General features: G+C 44.5%; 1 protein-coding gene across 1 annotated transcript; it reads left to right on the top strand.

The window, feature by feature from the left end:
* Positions 1–1,194: 1,194 nt before the first annotated feature.
* Positions 1,195–19,077, top strand: LOC134983468 (gastrula zinc finger protein XlCGF17.1-like). The gene is made up of 2 exons (XM_063949140.1): positions 1,195–1,337; positions 17,149–19,077. Exons 1-2 carry the CDS (start codon positions 1,195–1,197, stop codon positions 18,035–18,037), a joined length of 1,032 nt encoding a protein of 343 aa, XP_063805210.1. The 3' UTR covers positions 18,038–19,077.
* Positions 19,078–20,299: the final 1,222 nt, after the last annotated feature.

Here is a 20,299-nt window from a genome sequence, read left to right as displayed (position 1 = left end):
TGTATATAAGTGTGTATATAATATAATTAGTATTGTTTTTTGTGGAGTGCCTAATTTATGTGCATTTTGTTAGATGATGCAGGTATGAAATATTTCCTGCTATACAGTAGACCTGAGCTCACCAAATACAATTCGTATAAGATTCAGAAATAAAATGAAATTTGAATCTAGAACTTCAAGTAAAACAGAGTAAAAGCTTATCACAAGTACATATCTGTATAATCATAAGACAAGCATTTTGCACTTGTTGTCACCCTTGCATGGGCGGGCTTGTTCTTATCCACTCCAATTCACTCTAAATCACCCAACGCGTTTCTTCAATAGTGACTTCTTCAGGGGTGTTTTCTGTTAAAGGCTTTATCCTCAAATATCAGTTGCGTAGACCTGAAATAATTGTGTAACCTTCAGAAGTAATTGTGGACTTGTTCATAATGAACACATTCCTAATTACTTGTGAATAATAGTTCCTGCTCTGTGCAGTTCTGAGGTTATGACTTTAGGGAATGTAATGGCCAGATCCAATATTGCTCCATCTAAGGTCTCCCAGTAGCCTTACTACATACATAAATGTGTCCTGCACTCACTATATTAACTAACAATAATAAACAGTGGAGTTTTAGTTCATGTATTGCTCAGTGCATTTAAGCCTGCAGCTCCCGACAAGGGACCCCACTATACTGCAGGTCCTACTCTATTGCCCAAAATAATTACCATAAAAACAGCTATAGCATTAGTGTTAACCTTTAGGTATGCGCTCAGCGGTGGAACAGTGACCGAAGGCTTGGATTGGTTTTAAGAGCACCAGTCTGACGTGCCACCACATCTCTCGTGGCCCTCCAATTCACCAGATCTGGGACTGTGGGACTGTTTGGCTGGGTCCGGCATTGTACTGTTGGTGCAGTTCCTGGTGCGTTTGGAACGATTGGTGGTTGCTAGGTGCTCTAAATGCCTGTGGTCCCGATTTGTCATGATCTACTTTCGCCCACTGGGAATTCCAATTATCCTCGTCCAGCTGGAGACTGTTTAAAAAAAAAAAGGCAGGTGGTTCCCAAAGTAGATTCGCAGGTCTTAGATTGGTGCGAAAATCTGCATTACTTTTGTTTTCAACATCAATAAATGATGTCACGGATAGAAGAGTTGATGGTTTTCTAAAGACCATTTTTTCTTTTGTCTTGTACAATCGTTAGACCAGCCATGGCTTGGGCTGATGCATCGAAGGAGGATATTTTAGTGGCATCTAGAGAGCAAAGGTCCCATATTGCACATATCAAACAGGCAGCGATAAGTGGACCTGGATATGGGTACAATGGCCTCTCAGACAGCAGCGGGTTGGCTATGTACATGGTAAGCTGACTCAGAATCCAGGAAGATTCTGGGGTCTTATCTTTGCTTACTGGAGATATTTTTTTGGTAAGGAATTAACAGTATATTGGAGTCAGAATCAGACTCTAAGAAAGTGTCCTTTCACACAAAATTTCAAACCTAGTTTCCAGCTTTCCGGTCCTTTCCGAATCAAGGAAAGGGTAAAGGCAAACAGTCCCAATCCAACAGGTCTGGAAAAACTAAATGGTATTGGGCTACCAGACCGGTTTTCAAATCTGAAGATAAGCCATCAGCCTGATGGTGCAGGCCTCCTCCTGGGGGGACCCGGGGTGGGAGGCTGACTTCTTCAGTTTGCACAAATCTGGCAGCAGTCTACTACAACCAATAGGTCATCAGTATAAATCAGGCAGTGTGCCACGTCAGACCGAAGACCATTTTGGTAAAAAAAAAATGCTATTTCTGTAGATGCCATGAAAGTACAGTAGCGCAACATATCCCCATCTAGTTCCTGCTCTGATCTTGGGTTATCAGCCTCTGATACACGTGTCCTTTCTAAACCACAAGGTACAGACCAGCACTCAGATTTCAGCTCCTCACTCTCTAAATTGCTAAGTGGGAACAATAATTCAGAATTGTCTTGTCAGCTGAATATGCTGGTCAGCCTGGGGCATGATGTCACCCTCCACTGGTGGTCAGGAAGTAGGACAATAATACCCCATCCATGGTTATCGCCTCTTGGACACAGTCCTCATAGATCCCCTGCCAGCTGGTTAATAGGTGTCCATCTTCCATATCAGCAAATGGGAAGGTGTAGTTGTGCAATACCCACTGCTTGCCACCAAATGTGAAGGTCCTAGGTCTATGTATGTGCCAAACTGGCACCCTGGTTCCTTCTCCAAGTCCTACAGATCACACAGGACACACAATAGCAAAGATACAAATGATACCTCTATTTCTCTTACGTCCTAGAGGATGCTGGGGACTCCGTAAGGACCATGGGGTATAGACGGGCTCCGCAGAAGACATGGGCTCTATAAAGAACTTTAGATGGGTGTGCACTGGCTCCTCCCTCTATGCCCCTCCTCCAGACCTCAGTTAGATCCTGTGCCCAGAGGAGAATGGGTGCATTACAGGGGAGCTCTCCTGAGTTTCTCTGAAAAAGACTTTTGTTAGGTTTTTTATTTTCAGGGAGCACTGCTGGCAACAGGCTTCCTGCTACGAGGGACTGAGGAGAGAGAAGCAGACCTACTTAAGTGATAGGCTCTGCTTCTTAGGCTACTGGACACCATTAGCTCCAGAGGGTCGGAACGCAGGTCTCACCCTCGCCGTTCGTCCCGGAGCCGCGCCATTGCACCCACACATACACACACAGCGGGCACTGTAAGGGCGCAGGGCGGGCGCCCTGGGCAGCAATAATAAACCTCAAGGGACTGGCTTTTATATATATATATATATATATATATATATAAAACGGGGGTGATAGGGGTACTGGCGACAAGTGTGGCTAAAAACTATGTTTTTAAAAGCTTAAAATTAGAAGCCAAAAAAGTTATAAAATGTATAAGACCAACGCGTTTCGTCTCAACAGACTTCTTCAAAGGGACCCCTTGAAGAAGTCTGTTGAGACGAAACGCGTTGGGCTTATATTGACCATCCAGTATTCACTTAGCTAAGTTTTGAATTCCTATCCTTTTAAGTGTATTTATATTTCTCATTTATGGACAAAAATTGTTTATATATCTTTAATATTTTTGTTTTTAAAAAAAACCTTTATTGGAAACTGTTTTTTACTCTCATATATATTAAAAGTATTTTTATAAATTTTATAACTTTTTTGGCTTCTAATTTTAAGCTTTTAAAAACATAGTTTTTAGCCACACTTGTCGCCAGTACCCCTATTCCCCCCCCCCCCCCCCCCCCCCGTTTTATACCTTTTAACATTACTATACCAGTTTTGTATTTTTATTTGAAAAGGCTTGGGAAACTCCAGACAAGAAACTGCAGATTCCCAAAATAATTCGTACCCTTTCCCTGCGCAGAACAGGTTACGGTGGGAATCCTCACCCAGGGTGGACAAGGCTTTAACGCGCTTGTCCAAAAAGGTGGCGCTGGCGTCTCCAGACACAGCAGCCCTCAAGGATCCTGCTGATCGCAGGCAGGAAACTACCTTAAAATCAATTTATACACATACTGGTGCCTTGCTCAGACCGGCAATAGCGTCGGCTTGGGTTTGTAGCGCTGTACCAGTTTGGACGGATACTTTGTCAGCTGACATTGATACCCTGGATAGGGATACCATTTTATTGACCTTAGGTCACATTAAAGACGCAGTCTTGTATATGAGAGACGCTCAGAGAGACGTTGGTCTGCTAGGTTTGAGAGCCAACGCCATGGCGATTTCTGCTAGGCGAGCCTTGTGGACCCGCCAATGGACGAGTGATGCCGACTCAAAGAGGCATATGTAAGTTTTGCCTTACAAAGGGGAGGATTTATTTGGGGATGGTCTCGCGGACCTGGTTTCCACAGCTACCGTGGGTAAATCTACTTTTCGACCTTATGTTTCCCCACAGCAAAAGAAAACGCTGCAATATCAGATGCAGTCCTTTCGGTCGCATAAGTCCAGAAGAGGTCGGGGCTCTTCCTTCCTCACCAGAGGTAAGGGTAGAGGGAAAAGAATGCCTGCTACGGCCAGTTCCCAGGAGCAGAAGTCCTCCCCGGCTTCTACTAAATTCACCGCATGACGCTGGGGCTCCACTGAGGGAGTCCGCGCCGGTGGTGGCACGTCTTCGACTCTTCAGCCACGTCTGGGTCCAGTCAGATGGGGATCCTTGGGCAATGGAAATTGTATCCCAAGGCTACAAACTGGAATTCGAAGACGTGCCTCCTCGCCGGTTTTTCAAATCGGCCTTACCAGCTTCTTCCCCAGAAAGGGAGATAGTTTTAGCTGCAATTCAAAAACTGTGTCAACAACAAGTGGTTGTCGAGGTTCCCAGGGGACGGGGTACTATTCAACCCTATTTGTGGTCCCGAAACCGGATGTTTTGGTCAGACCCATTCTAAATTTAAAATCCCTAAACCTGTACTTGAAAAAGTTCAAATTCAAGATGGAATCGCTCCTGGCGGTTATCTCCAGCCTGGAAGGGGGGGATTTTATAGTGTCACTAGACATAAAGGATGCATACCTTCATGTCCCCATATATCCTCATCAGGCGTACCTGAGATTCGCTGTACAGGACTGTCATTACCAGTTTCAAGCGTTGCCGTTTGGGCTTTCCACGGCCCCGAGGATTTTCACCAAGGTAATGGAGGAAATGATGGTGCTCCTGCGCCGGCAGGGAGTCACAATTATCCCGTACTTGACGATCTCCTGATAAAAGCGAGATCAAGAGATCAGTTGCTGAACAGCATGTCGCTCTCCCTGAGAGTGCTGCAGCAACATGGCTGGATTCTAAATCTACCAAAGTCACAGTTAGTTCCAATGACTCGGCTATCTTTCTTAGGCATGATTCTGGACACGGAGAAGAAGAAGGTTTTTCTCCCAATGGATAAAGCCCAGGAACTCCAGAACATGGTCAGACACCTGTTAAAACCGAAAAGAGTGTCAGTCCATCAATGCACTCGAGTACTGGGGAAAATGGTGGTGACCTACGAAGCCATCCCCTTCGGCAGGTTTCATGAGAGGACGTTTCAGTGGGACCTTCTGGACAAGTGGTCAAGGTCCCATCTTCAAATTCATCAGAAAACAAGCCTGTCCCCCAGTTCCAGGGTGTCTCTCCTGTCGTGGCTGAGGAGTGGTCACCTTCTAGAGGGTCGCAGGTTCGGCATTCAAGACTGGGTTCTGGTGACCACGGACGCGAGCCTCCGAGGATGGGGAGCAGTCACACAAGGAAGAAACTTTCAGGGACTATGGTCAAGCCAGGAGGCTTGTCTACACATCAACGTACTGGAATTGAGGGCCATATACAATGGCCTACGTCAAGCAGAGACTCTTCTTCGCGACCTACCGGTTCTGATTCAATCAGACAATGCCACATCCGTGGCCCATGTAAACCGCCAAGGCGGGACAAGGAGCAGAGTGGCAATGGCGGAAGCCACCTGGATTCTTCGCTGGGTGGAAAATCACATAAGCGCTTTGGCAGCAGTCATCATTCCGGGAGTGGAGAACTGGGAAGCAGACTTCCTCAGCGGACACGATCTCCATCCAAGAGAGTGGGGACTTCATCAAGAAGTTTTTGCAGAGATAACAAGTCATTGGGGACTTCCTCAAATAGACATGATGGCGTCACGCCTTAACAAGAAGCTTCGGAGGTATTGTGCTAGGTCAATGGACCCTCAGGCAGTAGCAGTGGACGCCCTGGTGACACCGTGGGTGTTTCAGTCGGTCTTTGTGTTCCCTCCTCTTCCACTCATCTCAAAGATATTGAGAATCATAAGACGAAAAAGAGTGCAGACAATTCTCATTGTTCCAGATTGGCCTCGAAGGGCCTGGTATTGCGATCTTCAGGAAATGCTCACAGAAGATCCATGGCCTCTTCCTCTCAGAGAGGACCTGTTGCAACAGGGGCCCTGCATGTTCCAAGACTTACCGCGGTTACGTTTGACGGCATGGCGGTTGAACACTGAATCCTAGCTGGGAAGGGCATTCCGGAAGAAGTCATCCCTACTCTGATAAAGGCTAGGAAGGAGGTGACGGTGAAACATTATCACCGTATCTGGCACCAATGACAAAGTTAGCGGAAGGTGGGATGTCCTTAAGAAAGACTATAGGGACTTAGGAAAGAAACTGAAGGCAAGGACATCTAAGGTAATATTCTCTGAATTATTACCAGTGCCACGCGCTAGTCCAGGGAGGCAGAGGGAGATTAGGGAGGCAAATGTGTGGCTTAGGGATTGGTGCAGGAAAGAGGGGTTTGTGTTCCTGGAACACTGGGCGGACTTCTCAGTCAGGCGCCATCTCTTTTGTCGTGACGGATTTCACCTGACTGAGGAGGGGGCAGCGGTGCTGGGGGGAAGGATGGTTAGAAGGTTGGAGGAGATTTTAAACTAGGAGCCTGGGGGGAGGGTTTAGCTAGAAACTACAGGTCATGCAGTGAGAATAGTGGGGACGGCAGTAGTAAACGAAATGGGGGAGAAGTTGGGGGGAGGGTAAGAGCAGGCGGTAAGGTTACTAACATGGGTACTAAAAGGGATTTTACCAAAGCACTAACCAATGACGATTACAGGTCATCCTTGCCACATAAGGTGAAAGATGTCCCTAACGCAAGGGAAAATACTTATCTTAGTTGTATGTATGTAAACGCCAGAAGCATTACTGGTAAAAAGGGTGAACTAGAAATACTTGCAGCAAGCAAACAGTATGATATTATAGGCATTACTGAAACTTGGTGGGATGAATCTCATGATTGGACAGTCAATCTAGAGGGCTATACACTGTTTAGGAGAGACAGACTAAATAAAAAGGGTGGAGGGGTGTGTCTGTACGTAAAGCCGTTTTTAAAACCTAATATATGGGAAGATCGTCAGGAGGGGACTGTAGACACTGTTGAGACATTATGGGTAGAAATTGCATGCGGGGAAAAAGGAACAAAAAAGTTAGTATTGGGTGTATGCTATAGGCCGCCTGGTATCAACGCATCTGATGATGAATTGTTACTAAAGCAAATTGAAAAAGCAGCAGGAGTAGGAGACATAGGGGTAAATTTACTAACATTCGTAATTTCCGGAAAAAGGTCAAAGTTCAATCACGAATGACATCGAAAGTGTAAAACTGCAACTTTTTGAATTTATTACGACTAATTTACTAAGCTTTCGTATTCAGGTTTTTCTTTTGTTCCGATGTCGATGTCATTCGTGTTTTTTTTTATATTTTTACGGCAGTGATTAGCAAAACACTGCCGACTTTTTTTACAATGAATCTCGGCCAGATCTGTGTGATCCGTGCTGGGGTTCATTTTTTTTTTTTTTTTTTAATTAAACAATGTCAAATCATAAAAAAAAAATGCGTGGGATCCCCCCTCCTAAGCATAACCAGCCTCGGGCTCTTTGAGCCGATCCTGGTTGCAGAAATATGGGGGAAAAAATGACAGGGGTTCCCCCATATTTAAGCAACCAGCATCGGGCTCTGCGCCTGGTCCTGGTTCCAAAAATACGGGGGACAAAAAGAGTAGGGGTCCCCCGTATTTTAAAAATCAGCACCGGGCTCCACTAGCTGGACAGATAATGCCACAGCCGGGGGTCACTTTTATATAGTGCCCTGCGGCCGTGGCATCAAAAATCCAACTAGTCACCCCTGGCCGGGGTACCCTGGGGGAGTGGGGACCCCTTCAATCAAGGGGTCCCCCCCCCCAGCCACCCAAGGGCCAGGGGTGAAGCCCGAGCCTGCCCCCCCCCCCCCATCCAATGGGCTGCGGATGGGGGGGCTGATAGCCTTTTGTGATAATGTAAAGATATTGTTTTTAGTAGCAGTACTACAAGGCCCAGCAAGCCTCCCCCGCATGCTGGTACTTGGAGAACCACAAGTACCAGCATGCGGCGGAAAAACGGGCCTGCTGGTACCTGTAGTAATACTACTAAAAAAATACCCAAAAAAAGACAAGACACACACACCTTGAAAGTACAGATTTATTACATACATGCACACAAACATACATACATACTTACCTTATGTTCACACGCAGGTCGGTCCTCTTCTCCAGTAGAATCCAAGGGGTACCTGTTGAAAAAATTCTACTCACCAGATCCAAGGTCCCAGGCTCCTCCTCGCATCCATGTGTAATCCACGTACTTGAATAAAATAACAAACCGCATACACGAGCCATGAACTGAAAGGGGCCCCATGTTTTCACATGGGACTCCTTTCCCCGAATGCCAGAAACCCACTCTGACTTCTGTCTAAGTGGGTTTCTTCAGCCAATCAGGGAGCGCCACGTTGTAGCACTCTCCTGATCGGCTGTGTACTCCTGTCCTCACTGACAGGCGGCACACGGCAGTGTTACAATGTAGCGCCTATACGCTCCATTGTAACCAATGCTGGGAACTTTCTGCCCTGCGGTTGACCTAAAGTGACGTCACCGCTGAGCAGAAAGTTCCCACCATTGGTTACAATGGAGCGCATAGGCGCTACATTGTAACACTGCCGTGTGCCGCCTGTCAGTGAGGACAGGAGCACACAGCCGATCAGGATCAGGTCTGCTTTTTTTTAGCACTTTTTTGCGATTTGTAATTTTTCACGGCAGTGTTTTCCTCTTTGGAGATTTGCACTTTTTAGTAAATGACCGAGTTCTACTAATTTGCTGGCGTATTTTGACCGATGGTGTATTCATTCGTATTTTTTTACAACTACTTCCAAAAAAATACGAATGCCCTCATCTCTGCCGTGATTTGAGTTTAGTAAATTACCGAGATAACACTTTGAAGAAAAAACGGCATCTCGTCAAAATCGGGACCTTAGTAAATTTACCCCATAGTAGTGATGGGAGATTTTAACTATCCAGAGATAAACTGGAAAAATGATTCATGTGATACTGCTAGGGGCAATATGTTTTTAAACATACTAAATGATAACTACCTAGTCCAACTACAGCCCTATACTGGCTCAACTAGGACTTTAGCAAAGCCAACTTTGAAATGATGAGGGTATTTTTCAGGGATATTGAATGGGAAGGTTTGTTTTTAGGAAAAAATACTACGGAGAAATGGGAGGTACTAAAATTCCTGCTAGCTAAAAATACACTCAAATATATTCCTATGAGTAGCAAAAAAGGGAATAAAAATCATAAACCGATGTGGCTTAACAAAAAGATTAAGGAACTTATGGGCAAGAAAAGGCGAGCATTTAAAAAATACAAATCTGACGGGGATGCAGAGTCATTTCAGCAATATAAGGAATGTAACAAAAATTGCAAAAAGGAAATAAGAGTGGCTAAAGTAGAAACTGAAAAACTAGTAGCAAAGGAAAGCAAAGCGAATCCCAAAAAATTCTTTAAATACATTAATAGCAAGAGATTAAAAAAGGAGAGTATAGGCCCTTTGAAAGACAAGTTGGGAGTCTTAAGCAAAAATGATAATGACATAGCGCAGTGGTTCTCAAACTCGGTCCTCAGGACCCCACACAGTGCATGTTTTGCAGGTAACCCAGCAGGTGCACAGGTGTAATAATTACTCACTGACACATTTTAAAAGGTCTACAGGTGGAGCTAATGATTTCACTTGTAATTCTGTCAGGAGACCTGCAAAACATGCACCGTGTGGGGTCCTGAGGACCGAGTTTGAGAACCTGTGACATAGCGGACACATTAAATGATTTATTTTCAACAGTATTCACTAGAGAGGACCCAATTCAGGGACTGACACACAATCTCAATAATGACAATATCACACTGATAGGTACTTATTTAAGCGAGGAAGTAGTCTGTGACCGATTAAAACATTTAAAGATTAATAAATCACCAGGGCCCGATGGTATTCATCCAAGGGTTCTAATGGAGCTTCACTCTGAACTGGCAAAACCACTATCTTTGATCTTTGAGGATTCAGTTATATCAGGTATGGTTCCCAAAGACTGGCGTATAGCGGAAGTAGTGCCTATATTCAAAAAGGGAAGTAAAGCTGAACCAGGTAATTATAGACCAGTTAGTCTTACATCTATAGTGGGGAAAGTATTGGAAGGTATTCTAAGAGATAGTATTCAGAAGTTCCTTGAAACCAATAAGGTCATTAAAAGGAATCAACATGGGTTTATGAAGGACAGATCCTGTCAAACCAACTTACTTGGCTTTTATGAAACAGTAAGCGCAAACCTAGATCAGGGTAAAGACGTGGATGTAATCTTTTTAGACTTTGCCAAAGCGTTCGATACTGTACCACACATGAGACTTATATACAAGCTACAAGAATCAGGGCTAGGAAGCACAATATGCACTTGGGTCAAAAACTGGTTAGATAATAGGAAGCAGCGCGTTGTGGTTAATGGATCTTTTTCAACTTGGACTGAAGTGCTAAGTGGTGTGCCGCAAGGCTCAGTATTAGGACCGCTATTGTTCAATATTTTCATTAACGACCTAACAGAAGGTCTAGAGAGCATGGTGTCAATTTTTGCAGATGATACCAAATTGTGTAAGGCTATAAATACAGAGGAGGATGCCGAGTCTCTTCAGAACGACTTAGTTAAATTAGAAGCATGGGCAGCCAAATGGAGAATGCGCTTCAACACAGACAAGTGTAAGGTAATGCACTGTGGTAACAAGAACAAAAATTACACCTACCTACTAAATGGGGTAAAATTAGGGGATTCTGTACTGGAAAAGGACTTAGGTGTCCTCATAGATAGCAAGCTAAGAAGTAGTATCCAAAGTAGGACTGCAGCAAAGAAGGCTAATAAGATATTAGCATGCATAAAACGGGGTATTGATGCTAGGGACGAGAGTATTATACTCCCGTTATATAAATCACTAGTGAGGCCACACCTTGAATATTGTGTACAGTTCTGGGCACCGTACTACAAAAAGGATATCCTGGAGCTTGAAAAGGTACAGAGGAGGGCGACCAAACTAATTAAGGGCATGGAGACGATGGAATACAAGGAAAGGCTTGAAAGACTAGGCATGTTTACATTGGAAAAGCGGAGACTAAGATGGGATATGATCAACATCTACAAATATATAAGGGGACAATACACAGAGCTTGCGCGGGACATGTTTTTGGTTAGATCAACACAGAGGACTCGTGGACACTCGCTCAGGTTAGAGGAGAGGAGATTCCGCACAATACGGCGTAAAGGCTTTTTCACGGTAAGGACAATACGTGTTTGGAATTCCCTGCCCGAGGGAATTGTAATGGCGGTATCTGTCAACACCTTTAAGAATGGGTTAGATAAATTCCTATTGGAAAAGGATATCCAGGGCTATGGTGCATAGTCATGCATTATAGTTACTATAAATAGGGATAAAATGCAACGGCTGACAGCAGCATCAGTCAGAAATTTTAGTCAAATCATCATGCATAGGAGACCACAAATAGGTTGAACTCGATGGACAATTGTCTTTTTTCGGCCTCAGATACTATGTTACTATGTTACTATGTATCTTGGCGTGAAGCCAAGAATGCTCCTACGAAAGATTTCCATCTGGGCCGTTTTCTCCACTTTCTATGGATATGGGCCTAAAATTAGGCTCCATTAAGGTACAGATTTTGTCCCTATCAATTTTCTTTCAGTAGAAATTGGCTTTTCTCCTAGAAGTCGAGACTTCTGTAAAGGGAGTGCTGTACATACAGCCTCCAGTGGCACCATGGGACCTTAACGTGGTGTTACAGTTCCTAAAATCTCACTGGTTTGAACCTCTTCAAATGGTTGAATTAAAATTTCTCACTTGGAAGGTGGTCATGTTGTTGGCCTTGGCATCTGCAAGGCGGGTGTCCGAATTGGCGGCTTTGTCTCATAAAAGCCCCTATCTGATTTTCCATGTGGATAGAGCAGAATTAAGGACTCATCCTTAATTTTTGCCTAAGGTGGTTTAATCGTTTCATATGAACCAACCTATTGTGGTACCTGTTGCTACTGATGACTTGGAGGATTCCAAGTCCCTTGATGTAGTCAGGGCCTTAAAAATGTATATAGCCAGGACGGCTCGGGTTAGGAAAACAGAGGCACTGTTTGTCCTGTATGCAGCCAACAAGGTTGGCGCTCCTGCTTCTAAGCAGACTATTGCTCGCTGGATCTATAACACGATTCAGCAGGCTCAGTCTACGACTGGATTGCCGTTACCAAATTCGGTAAAGGCCCATTCCACTAGGAAGGTGGGGTCTTCTTGGGGCGGCTGCCCGAGGCGTCTCGGCTTTACAGCTTTGCCGAGCGGCGACTTGGTCGGGTTCAAACACTTTTGCAAAATTCTACAAGTTTGATACCCTGGCTGATGAGGTGCTCATGTTTGCTCAATCGGTGCTGCAGAGTCATCCGCACTCTCCCGCCCGGTCTGGAGCTTTGGTATAATCCCCATGGTCATTACGGAGTCCCCTGCATCCTCTAGGACGTAAGAGAAAATAAGATTTTAAACCTACCGGTAAATCTTTTTCTCCTAGTCCGTAGAGGATGCTGGGCGCCCGTCCCAGTGCGGACATATTTCTGCAAGGCTTGTATATAGTTATTGCTTACATAAGGGTTATGTTACAGTTAAGATCAGTCTTTGGCTGATACTGTTTTGTTCATACTGTAAACTGGCTGCGTTTATTCCATGTTATACGGTCTGGATGGTGTGGGCTGGTATGAATCTTGCCCTTAGATTAACAAAAATCCTTTCCTCGTACTGTCCGTCTCCTCTGGGCACAGTTCTCTAACTGAGGTCTGGAGGAGGGGCATAGAGGGAGGAGCCAGTGCACACCCATCTAAAGTTCTTTATAGTGCCCATGTCTCCTGCGGAGCCTGTCTATACCCCCATGGTCCTTACGGAGTCCCCAGCATCCTCTACGGACTAGGAGAAAAAGATTTGCCGGTAGGTTTAAAATTTTATTTTTACACAAACTGTATATACATGTAAAATCAGTAAATACAATCTATATACACTACATACAGAATGGCCAGCAGTATTAACCACACTCTGAGAACCTTACCAGGTCCAAACCACTTTGGCCTGAGGAGTCCCCTGGACAGGAACCAAGACGCCACAGTTCCAGTATCTCAGGTTTCAGGAAGTGATCTGAGCTAACATATAAAGTCCTCGGTTTGCCATTATAAAACCTCTACTTTTACCTGATGGGGTGACACCCTTGAGGCCTAGCTTTGGGTGATATGAATGAAGGGACTGGCTACAGAACAGTCTGTTTTCCCCACTTACCCCTGCGGATTTTGGTGCCTGGCTGTCTGACAAAGACAAGGTTAGAATAAAGCCCACTGCATCACATTGACAGGGGGATTTGCATCTCGGGGCAATAAAACTGGTCGCTATTAACCCCTTGCAGTCACTTGTGATGTCAGAGCCCCTTCAGCTGTTCATGGCCTCCAGTGAGAGAGGGGGCAGTGTGGGGTGTCGGCCTTGGGACTTCCTGTAGGTCACACAGCAACACTGCCAAAGAGACACAGGATAGCTTACCTGGCTGGGCAGTCACCATGGTGACCAAGTCATTACACCCTATAATACAATAATCAGTATCTTCATGTATAAACAGGTCATACACATTCTGTAAGGAACAAATCCGCCTTAGAGTCCTCATTCCCTGATAGGCACACCCATATAACAAGAGGGACGATTTCCCACACCTAATACCTATAGTTAATGACAGGCCTGGATGTCACCAACTGTTTTCTGCCCATGCGTGTGCAATGCATCATGGGAGGTAGCTAGATTCAGGGGACCATGCCGTACATAGGACCCAAAACGGCTGCGTAGTTCCCAGTTTCTAAAACAGTAATGGGAACTGTGTGTGACATCTGGATACCTTTAAGGTTGTATCTGTTTAAGGGTGAAGAGATACAAATTGTTCCCTAAGGTAGCTACTGGCGTTGCGTAGAGACCTCATAGATATACTTATATTAGATATACCTCATAGAGTTGCTTTGTAAATCATGAGGAGATTGATTATGGGCATTCTGTATGGGTGTTCTGGAGAAGGTATCCAGACTCCCTCTTTACAGAGTAGGGATCATGTTTGGAGGGATAGAATTCCTGTAAGCGGCTTCTTTGGACACCTTGTAATCTCGGAAAGGTCTACGCCATCAGCTGGAGTGGCTAGAGGAATAGTCCAGTCACACCCCCTGAGCAGAGGATCTATCTGGTTATTACACTGAGCAGAAGTCAGGTTAGGTCCCTGGGCCAGAGGAATGGTCTGGTTAGGCCCCTGGTCTAGGGGGAATGGTCTGGAAACGCCACTGGGCAGAGAAACATATAGTCTGGTTAGACCACTGGGCCAGGGGATCAGTCTTTTTAGGCCCCTGGGCCAGGGTAAAGGGTTCAGTTAGGACCCTGGGTCAAGGGAAGGGTCTGGCTAGGCCCCTGGGCCAGGGGAAGGGTCTGGTTAGGCCCCTGGGCCAGGGGAAGGGTCTGGTTAGGCCCTGGGCCAGGGGAAGGGTCTGGTTCGGTCCCTGGGCCAGGGGAAGGGTCTGGTTCGGTCCCTGGGCCATGTGAACGGTCTGTTTGGGCCCCTGGGCAGCAGATGCTCAGTCAAATAAAATGCCTAGATAATATCCCATTTATAGGGACAATAGCTTCTGGAGACAAATGAGACAATACTAAATTCTCTGGCAAAAGTGTTGGTGTAATTACTGTCATTCTCCATCACATCAGCAATTTAAAGACTTAAGAAACTGTAGGTCAGTAAAACAATACAGAAGAAACTATAGGTAAGACAAAACAGTAAGAAACTATAGGTCAGTAAGACATTACAGTAGTAAACTAAAGGTCAGTAAGACAATACAGTAAGAAAAGACAACACAGTAGGAAAATATGTCAGTAAGACAATACAGAAGGAAACTATAGGTCAGTAAGACAATACAGAAGAAACTATAGGTCAGTTAGACATTACAGACGGAAACTATAGGTCAGTAAGACAATACAGTAGGAAACTATAGGTCAGTAAGACAATACAGTAGGAAACTATAGGTCAGTAAGACAATACAGTAGGAAACTATAGGCCAGCAAGACAATACAGAAGAAAACTGTAAGACTATAAAGAAGGCAACTAGGTCAATAAGACCATACCGTAAGAAACTATATAGGTCAGTAAGACATTACAGAGGGAACTCGATCAGTAAAACAATACAGTAAGAAACTATAGGTCAGTAAGACAATACAGTAGGAAACTATAGGTCAGTAAGACAATACCGTAGGAAACATCTAAAAAGCCTTTTTAAAAGAGTTCCTCCTAACACCGCACAACTGCTCAGTGCGCAGACATTTGTGCGCAGAATTAAAATCTTGCAGTAAAACCTATGGAGAATTATCACCAATAACTTTTTGCTGCTAATTGGTTAGGGAGTTTTTGCGATGAACTGAATCCCCCCCATAAAGTGTTTATACATACAGTATGATGTTACATTGAGATTACCGCTGGAGGAAACTCTGCCACAATATTATTGAATGTAATTTAGCCCGTTCTCGTATGGGTGTAATATATTAATATTATTCTTACTGAACAGGATTACCAGCACTGAATCAGTTATCACCCAATATAATATACATGCCAACGTGTAACAACAAATACACTTGTTTTTTTATTACATTATTCACCTTTATACATTTACCTTTGTGTTTAATATATCACTGATTTATTTTACATACTTTACTGTACTTAATAAAGGTTATATATTATTTATTAGTGCACAAACAGGACAGCACTGTCTCTTCTTTGCTGTTTTATTATTGCAAAGCCCAAGACACCTCTAGTAATCCCACATGAGCGTCATGTCACCTCTAGTAATCCCACATGAGCGTCATGTCACCTCTAGTAATCCCACATGAGCGTCATGTCACCTCTAGTAATCCCACATGAGTGTCCATGTCACCTCTAGTAATCCCACATGAGCGTCCATGTCACCTCTAGTAATCCCACATGAGCGTCCATGTAACCTCTGGTAATCCCACATGACTGTCCATGTCACCTCTAGTAATCCCACATGAGCGTCCGTGTCACCTCTAGTAATCCCACATGAGCATCCGTGTCACCTCTAGTAATCCCACATGAGCGTCCGTGTCACCTCTAGTAATCCCACATGAGCGTCCATGTCACCTCTAGTAATCCCACATGAGCATCCATGTCACCTCTAGTAATCCCACATGAGCGTCCATGTCACCTCTAGTAATCCCACATGAGCGTCCATGTCACTTCTGGTAATCCCACATGAGCGTCCATGTCACCTCTGGTAATCCCACGTGAGCGTCCATGTCACCTCTAGTAATCCCACGTGAGCGTCCTTGTCACCTCTAGTGATCCCACGTGAGCGTCCGTGTCACCTTTAGTCATCCCACGAGCGTCCGTTTCACCTCTAGTCATCCCACACAAGCGACCGTGTCACCTCTAGTCATCCCACGTGAGCGTCCGTGTCACCTCTAGTCATCCCACGTGAGCGTCCGTGTCACCTCTAGTCATCCCACGTGAGCGTCCGTGTCACCTCTAGTCATCCCACGTGAGCGTCCGTGTCACCTCTAGTCATCCCACGTGAGCGTCCGTGTCACCTCTAGTCATCCCACGTGAACGTCCGTGTCACCTCTAGTCATCCCACGTGAGCGTCTGTGTCACTTCTAGTCATCCCACGTGAGCGTCTGTGTCACCTCTAGTCATCCCACGTGAGCGTCCGTGTCACCTCTAGTCATCCCACGTGAGCGTCCGTGTCACCTCTAGTAATCCCACATGAGTGTTCAGTGTTGATCAAGCTCCAGTCTAAGCATCCTTGTTTTGTAATAAACATAAAAGCAATGATTACAGGTAAAAAATGTCAGTTATAGAATTATATATTGTATCCTAGGTCTTGTCTGCTTTTATATTTCCATAATGTATTTAATTTCCAACAGATGGACACACAAGCAGGAATATCTCAGAAGGACATCTAATGTTATCCCCGGATTGTGACATAAAAGATAATGACAGTAGACAGGATTCTCCAGGAGATAACCCCATTACCCCAATTATACATCCACCTCTATCAGCTGATCCCCCTGATCCTGGGAAATGTTCTCCTGATCACTCTGAAATTGGTGCATCTGTTACAGCTCTGACAGTAGATACAGTGTTTCCCTGTTCTATAGATGCAAAATGTATTACACAGAACACAAAGCTTATTACCCATCAGCCAGCTAAGGCAGGTGAGAGGCCATTTCCATGTTCTGAGTGTGGGAACTGTTTTGCATACAAATTACATCTTGTTATACATCAGAGAAGTCACACAGGTGAGAGGCCATATTCCTGTTCTGAGTGTGGGAAATGTTTCGCACACACATCATCTCTTGTTACACATCAGAGAAGTCACACAGGTGAGAAGCCATATTCCTGTTCTGAGTGTGGGAAATGTTTCTCACAGACATCAGCTCTTGTTACACATCAGAGAAGTCACACAGGTGAGAAGCCATATTCCTGTTCTGAGTGTGGGAAATGTTTTGCACACACATCAGGTCTTGTTACACATCAGAGAAGTCACACAGGTGAGAAGCCATATTCCTGTTCTGAGTGTGGGAAATGTTTCTCACAGACATCAGCTCTTGTTACACATCAGAGAAGTCACACAGGTGAGAAGCCATATTCCTGTTCTGAATGTGGGAAATGTTTCGCACAGACATCAGCTCTTGTTACACATCAGAGAAGTCACACAGGTGAGAAGCCGTACTCCTGTTCTGAGTGTGGGAAGTGTTTTGCATACAAATCACTTTTAGTTTTTCATCAGCGTGCTCACACAGGTGAGAGGCCATTTTCCTGTTCTGATTGTGGGAAATGTTTTGCATTGAAATCAGATCTTGTTCCACATCAGAGAAGTCACACCGGTGAGAAGCCGTATTCCTGTTCTGAGTGTGGTCAATGTTTTGCACAGAAATCGCATCTTGTTAGACATGAGAGAAGACACACAGGTGAGAAGTCATTTTCCTGTTCTGAGTGTGGGAAATGTTTTGCACAGAAATCAGATCTTGTTCCACATCAGAGAAGTCACACAGGTGAGAAGCCGTATTCCTGTTCTGAGTGTGGAAAATGTTTTGTACGGAAATCAATTCTTGTTAAACATCAGCGATTTCACAGGTGAGAAGCCATTTTTATGCTGTGAGAGAAATAAATCCGCTCTTGTTGAACATATTAGACATTACCCAAGTACGGAACCATTTACATCTTCTGGAGTATAATTATCACTGTCGTCCAATGTTCCTCAAGGGTCAATCCTATCTCCTAAGCTTTATAAAAGATACATACTACCACTGGGTTATATAATCAGACATCATGGCCTGGTCTACCACTGCTATGCAGATGACCTGCTTTTTGCTCCATGTACTGAGAACCTAATACCAATCCTAAATGGTTGTCTAGCTGAGCGCCAGGGGTGGATGATGCCAGTTGGCTGTGATTCAGTCTTTGTGAAACATAATAGAAGCTCACCAGCAAAGGACAAGACTACAGCTTTACCAACCATCTGGATTTATGCTTTGGTGTTCAGAATTGCAAAATACTGAACATGTGCTGAATCTTTGTGATGTCCTGGTTTGTGGCTGACACAGACATCAGGTATCCGCCACATACAAATCCTCATTCTTCCATCTGTGGACCATAGCCAGAATCAAGCACTTGATTCCCTCAGAAGTTCATAGACTACTGCAATGCCATCTACCTGGGTCACCCAGAAAAGAGTTACAGAGCTTGCAGCTAGTACAGAATGCAGCAGCCAGGCTGTTACCTAACCAGCCCGTTTCTGCCACATAACACCCATTCTCTACTCCCTTCACCGGCTGCCTGTAAGATGGAAAATCTATTTCATATTTGGCTAACTGACCTTCCCAGCCCAACATTACATGGTCCAAGGTACTAGAAGCAGCTTCTGCCTCCTTACTGCCCTGCTTGCTTGTTTCTACAGATGAAGGACTGTTACGAGCAGTACCAAGAATCTCCTGTCATTCATTTATGGGTTGAACGTTTAGCTTTGCAGCCCTGACCATGGAACTCACTGCTTTGCACAGTCCAAGAGACCACCACTCTAGAGACCTTCACAAGCAGACTGGTGACTGTTACTCACGCTTTTCATTAATGTACCTCCTATTTAGTTCCTAAATAATACATCCCAAATGCTTAGGTCTTTTTTCTGCTGTTTATTTTGTATCTTGTGCTTTGTATAAATGTGAATGTCTAATACCAGTTTGCACAATCTGTATTGCTGCACGACAATATGGCGGCCATTGGAACGTGTTTTCACTTCTTCTAGTTTGCCTAACTTGTTGCAGACACTCATCTTGATAAGGAGTGCTGAATGTTTTCTTATACAAGATCCTGTCCATATATACCCTGTACATTATCGTGTGCATTAGAGTCACCCGGGTTCCATCTGCGGTGGTTTGTTGTATGTTACATCTATATGATGCGGATACTCCTCTGTATTTCATAATAAAAGCTTTTGTTTGCATCTAATTATTACATTAAAGCTTTTATTTTTTATTCTGTTTTATATTCCCGTCTGAGTAATTATGCCATAATGTCTAATCTCGGAGTGGACCCCAGAAGATGTAAAGAAACCGTGTAAGTTTTCCATCATTCTGTTTCGTGTAAGCATACAGGTAAGTGATGGCACGGTGGTCACTGACCGTCACATTCCGGTGGTATAATGGAAGTGGAAATGTCTGGGCTTATTCTAGTCTACTGCAGAAATAAAAAACTCAGCCTTTATCCTGCTTATAAAAATGACAAAGCCCATAAATCAAGCTTGCCCGGACAAGACAGAGGCCACATTAATGGTGGCACATCATATAGGCTGAGGACCCATACTTCTGGGATATATGGCATAACTCCCTCTTCACCCACAAAAACCTTCCCTTCACCATTCACAATTTCCACCATTGCCCCTTCAGAAGGGACACAACTTTCCTTTGCTTTTTCCACCTCCTCCTTCACAGAGTCCAGGACAACCTCCATGACCATTTCATGTTTATCTGGAGGCCTGGCATCTGGGAGGTTTGTGGCCTGAGATGACCACAGAACCACCAGGTAGTGGGCAAAAAAAATCCACAGCCTCCTGAGGTACTGGAGAGTCCAAGGATCCACCCCACATGAGGCAGAGAAGGGTCAACCACAAGGACTCGCTCACCAATTTCCTTCCTAAAAGCTGCTCTTTACCCAGTTTGGAAAGATTGGTTACCCAGGGGTGCTCGGGCGCTTTAGATAGATGTTTCGCCAAGCTGCAGTCTCAGGAAAGGGGAAGTCACTCCCGTAAGTAATATACAGAAAAAGAGTAATGAGGCTGCGCTAAATTTGATGAATACAACAATGTTGATATAATAAATAAAACAGTTTTATTCCTAAAAATAGT

This window comes from Pseudophryne corroboree (genome assembly GCF_028390025.1).
Source record: "Pseudophryne corroboree isolate aPseCor3 chromosome 3 unlocalized genomic scaffold, aPseCor3.hap2 SUPER_3_unloc_16, whole genome shotgun sequence".
Taxonomy (NCBI): Eukaryota; Metazoa; Chordata; class Amphibia; order Anura; family Myobatrachidae; genus Pseudophryne; species Pseudophryne corroboree.
The sequence above is the reverse complement of the archived record's forward strand: the minus strand, read 5'-3'. Positions and strand labels throughout refer to the sequence as shown.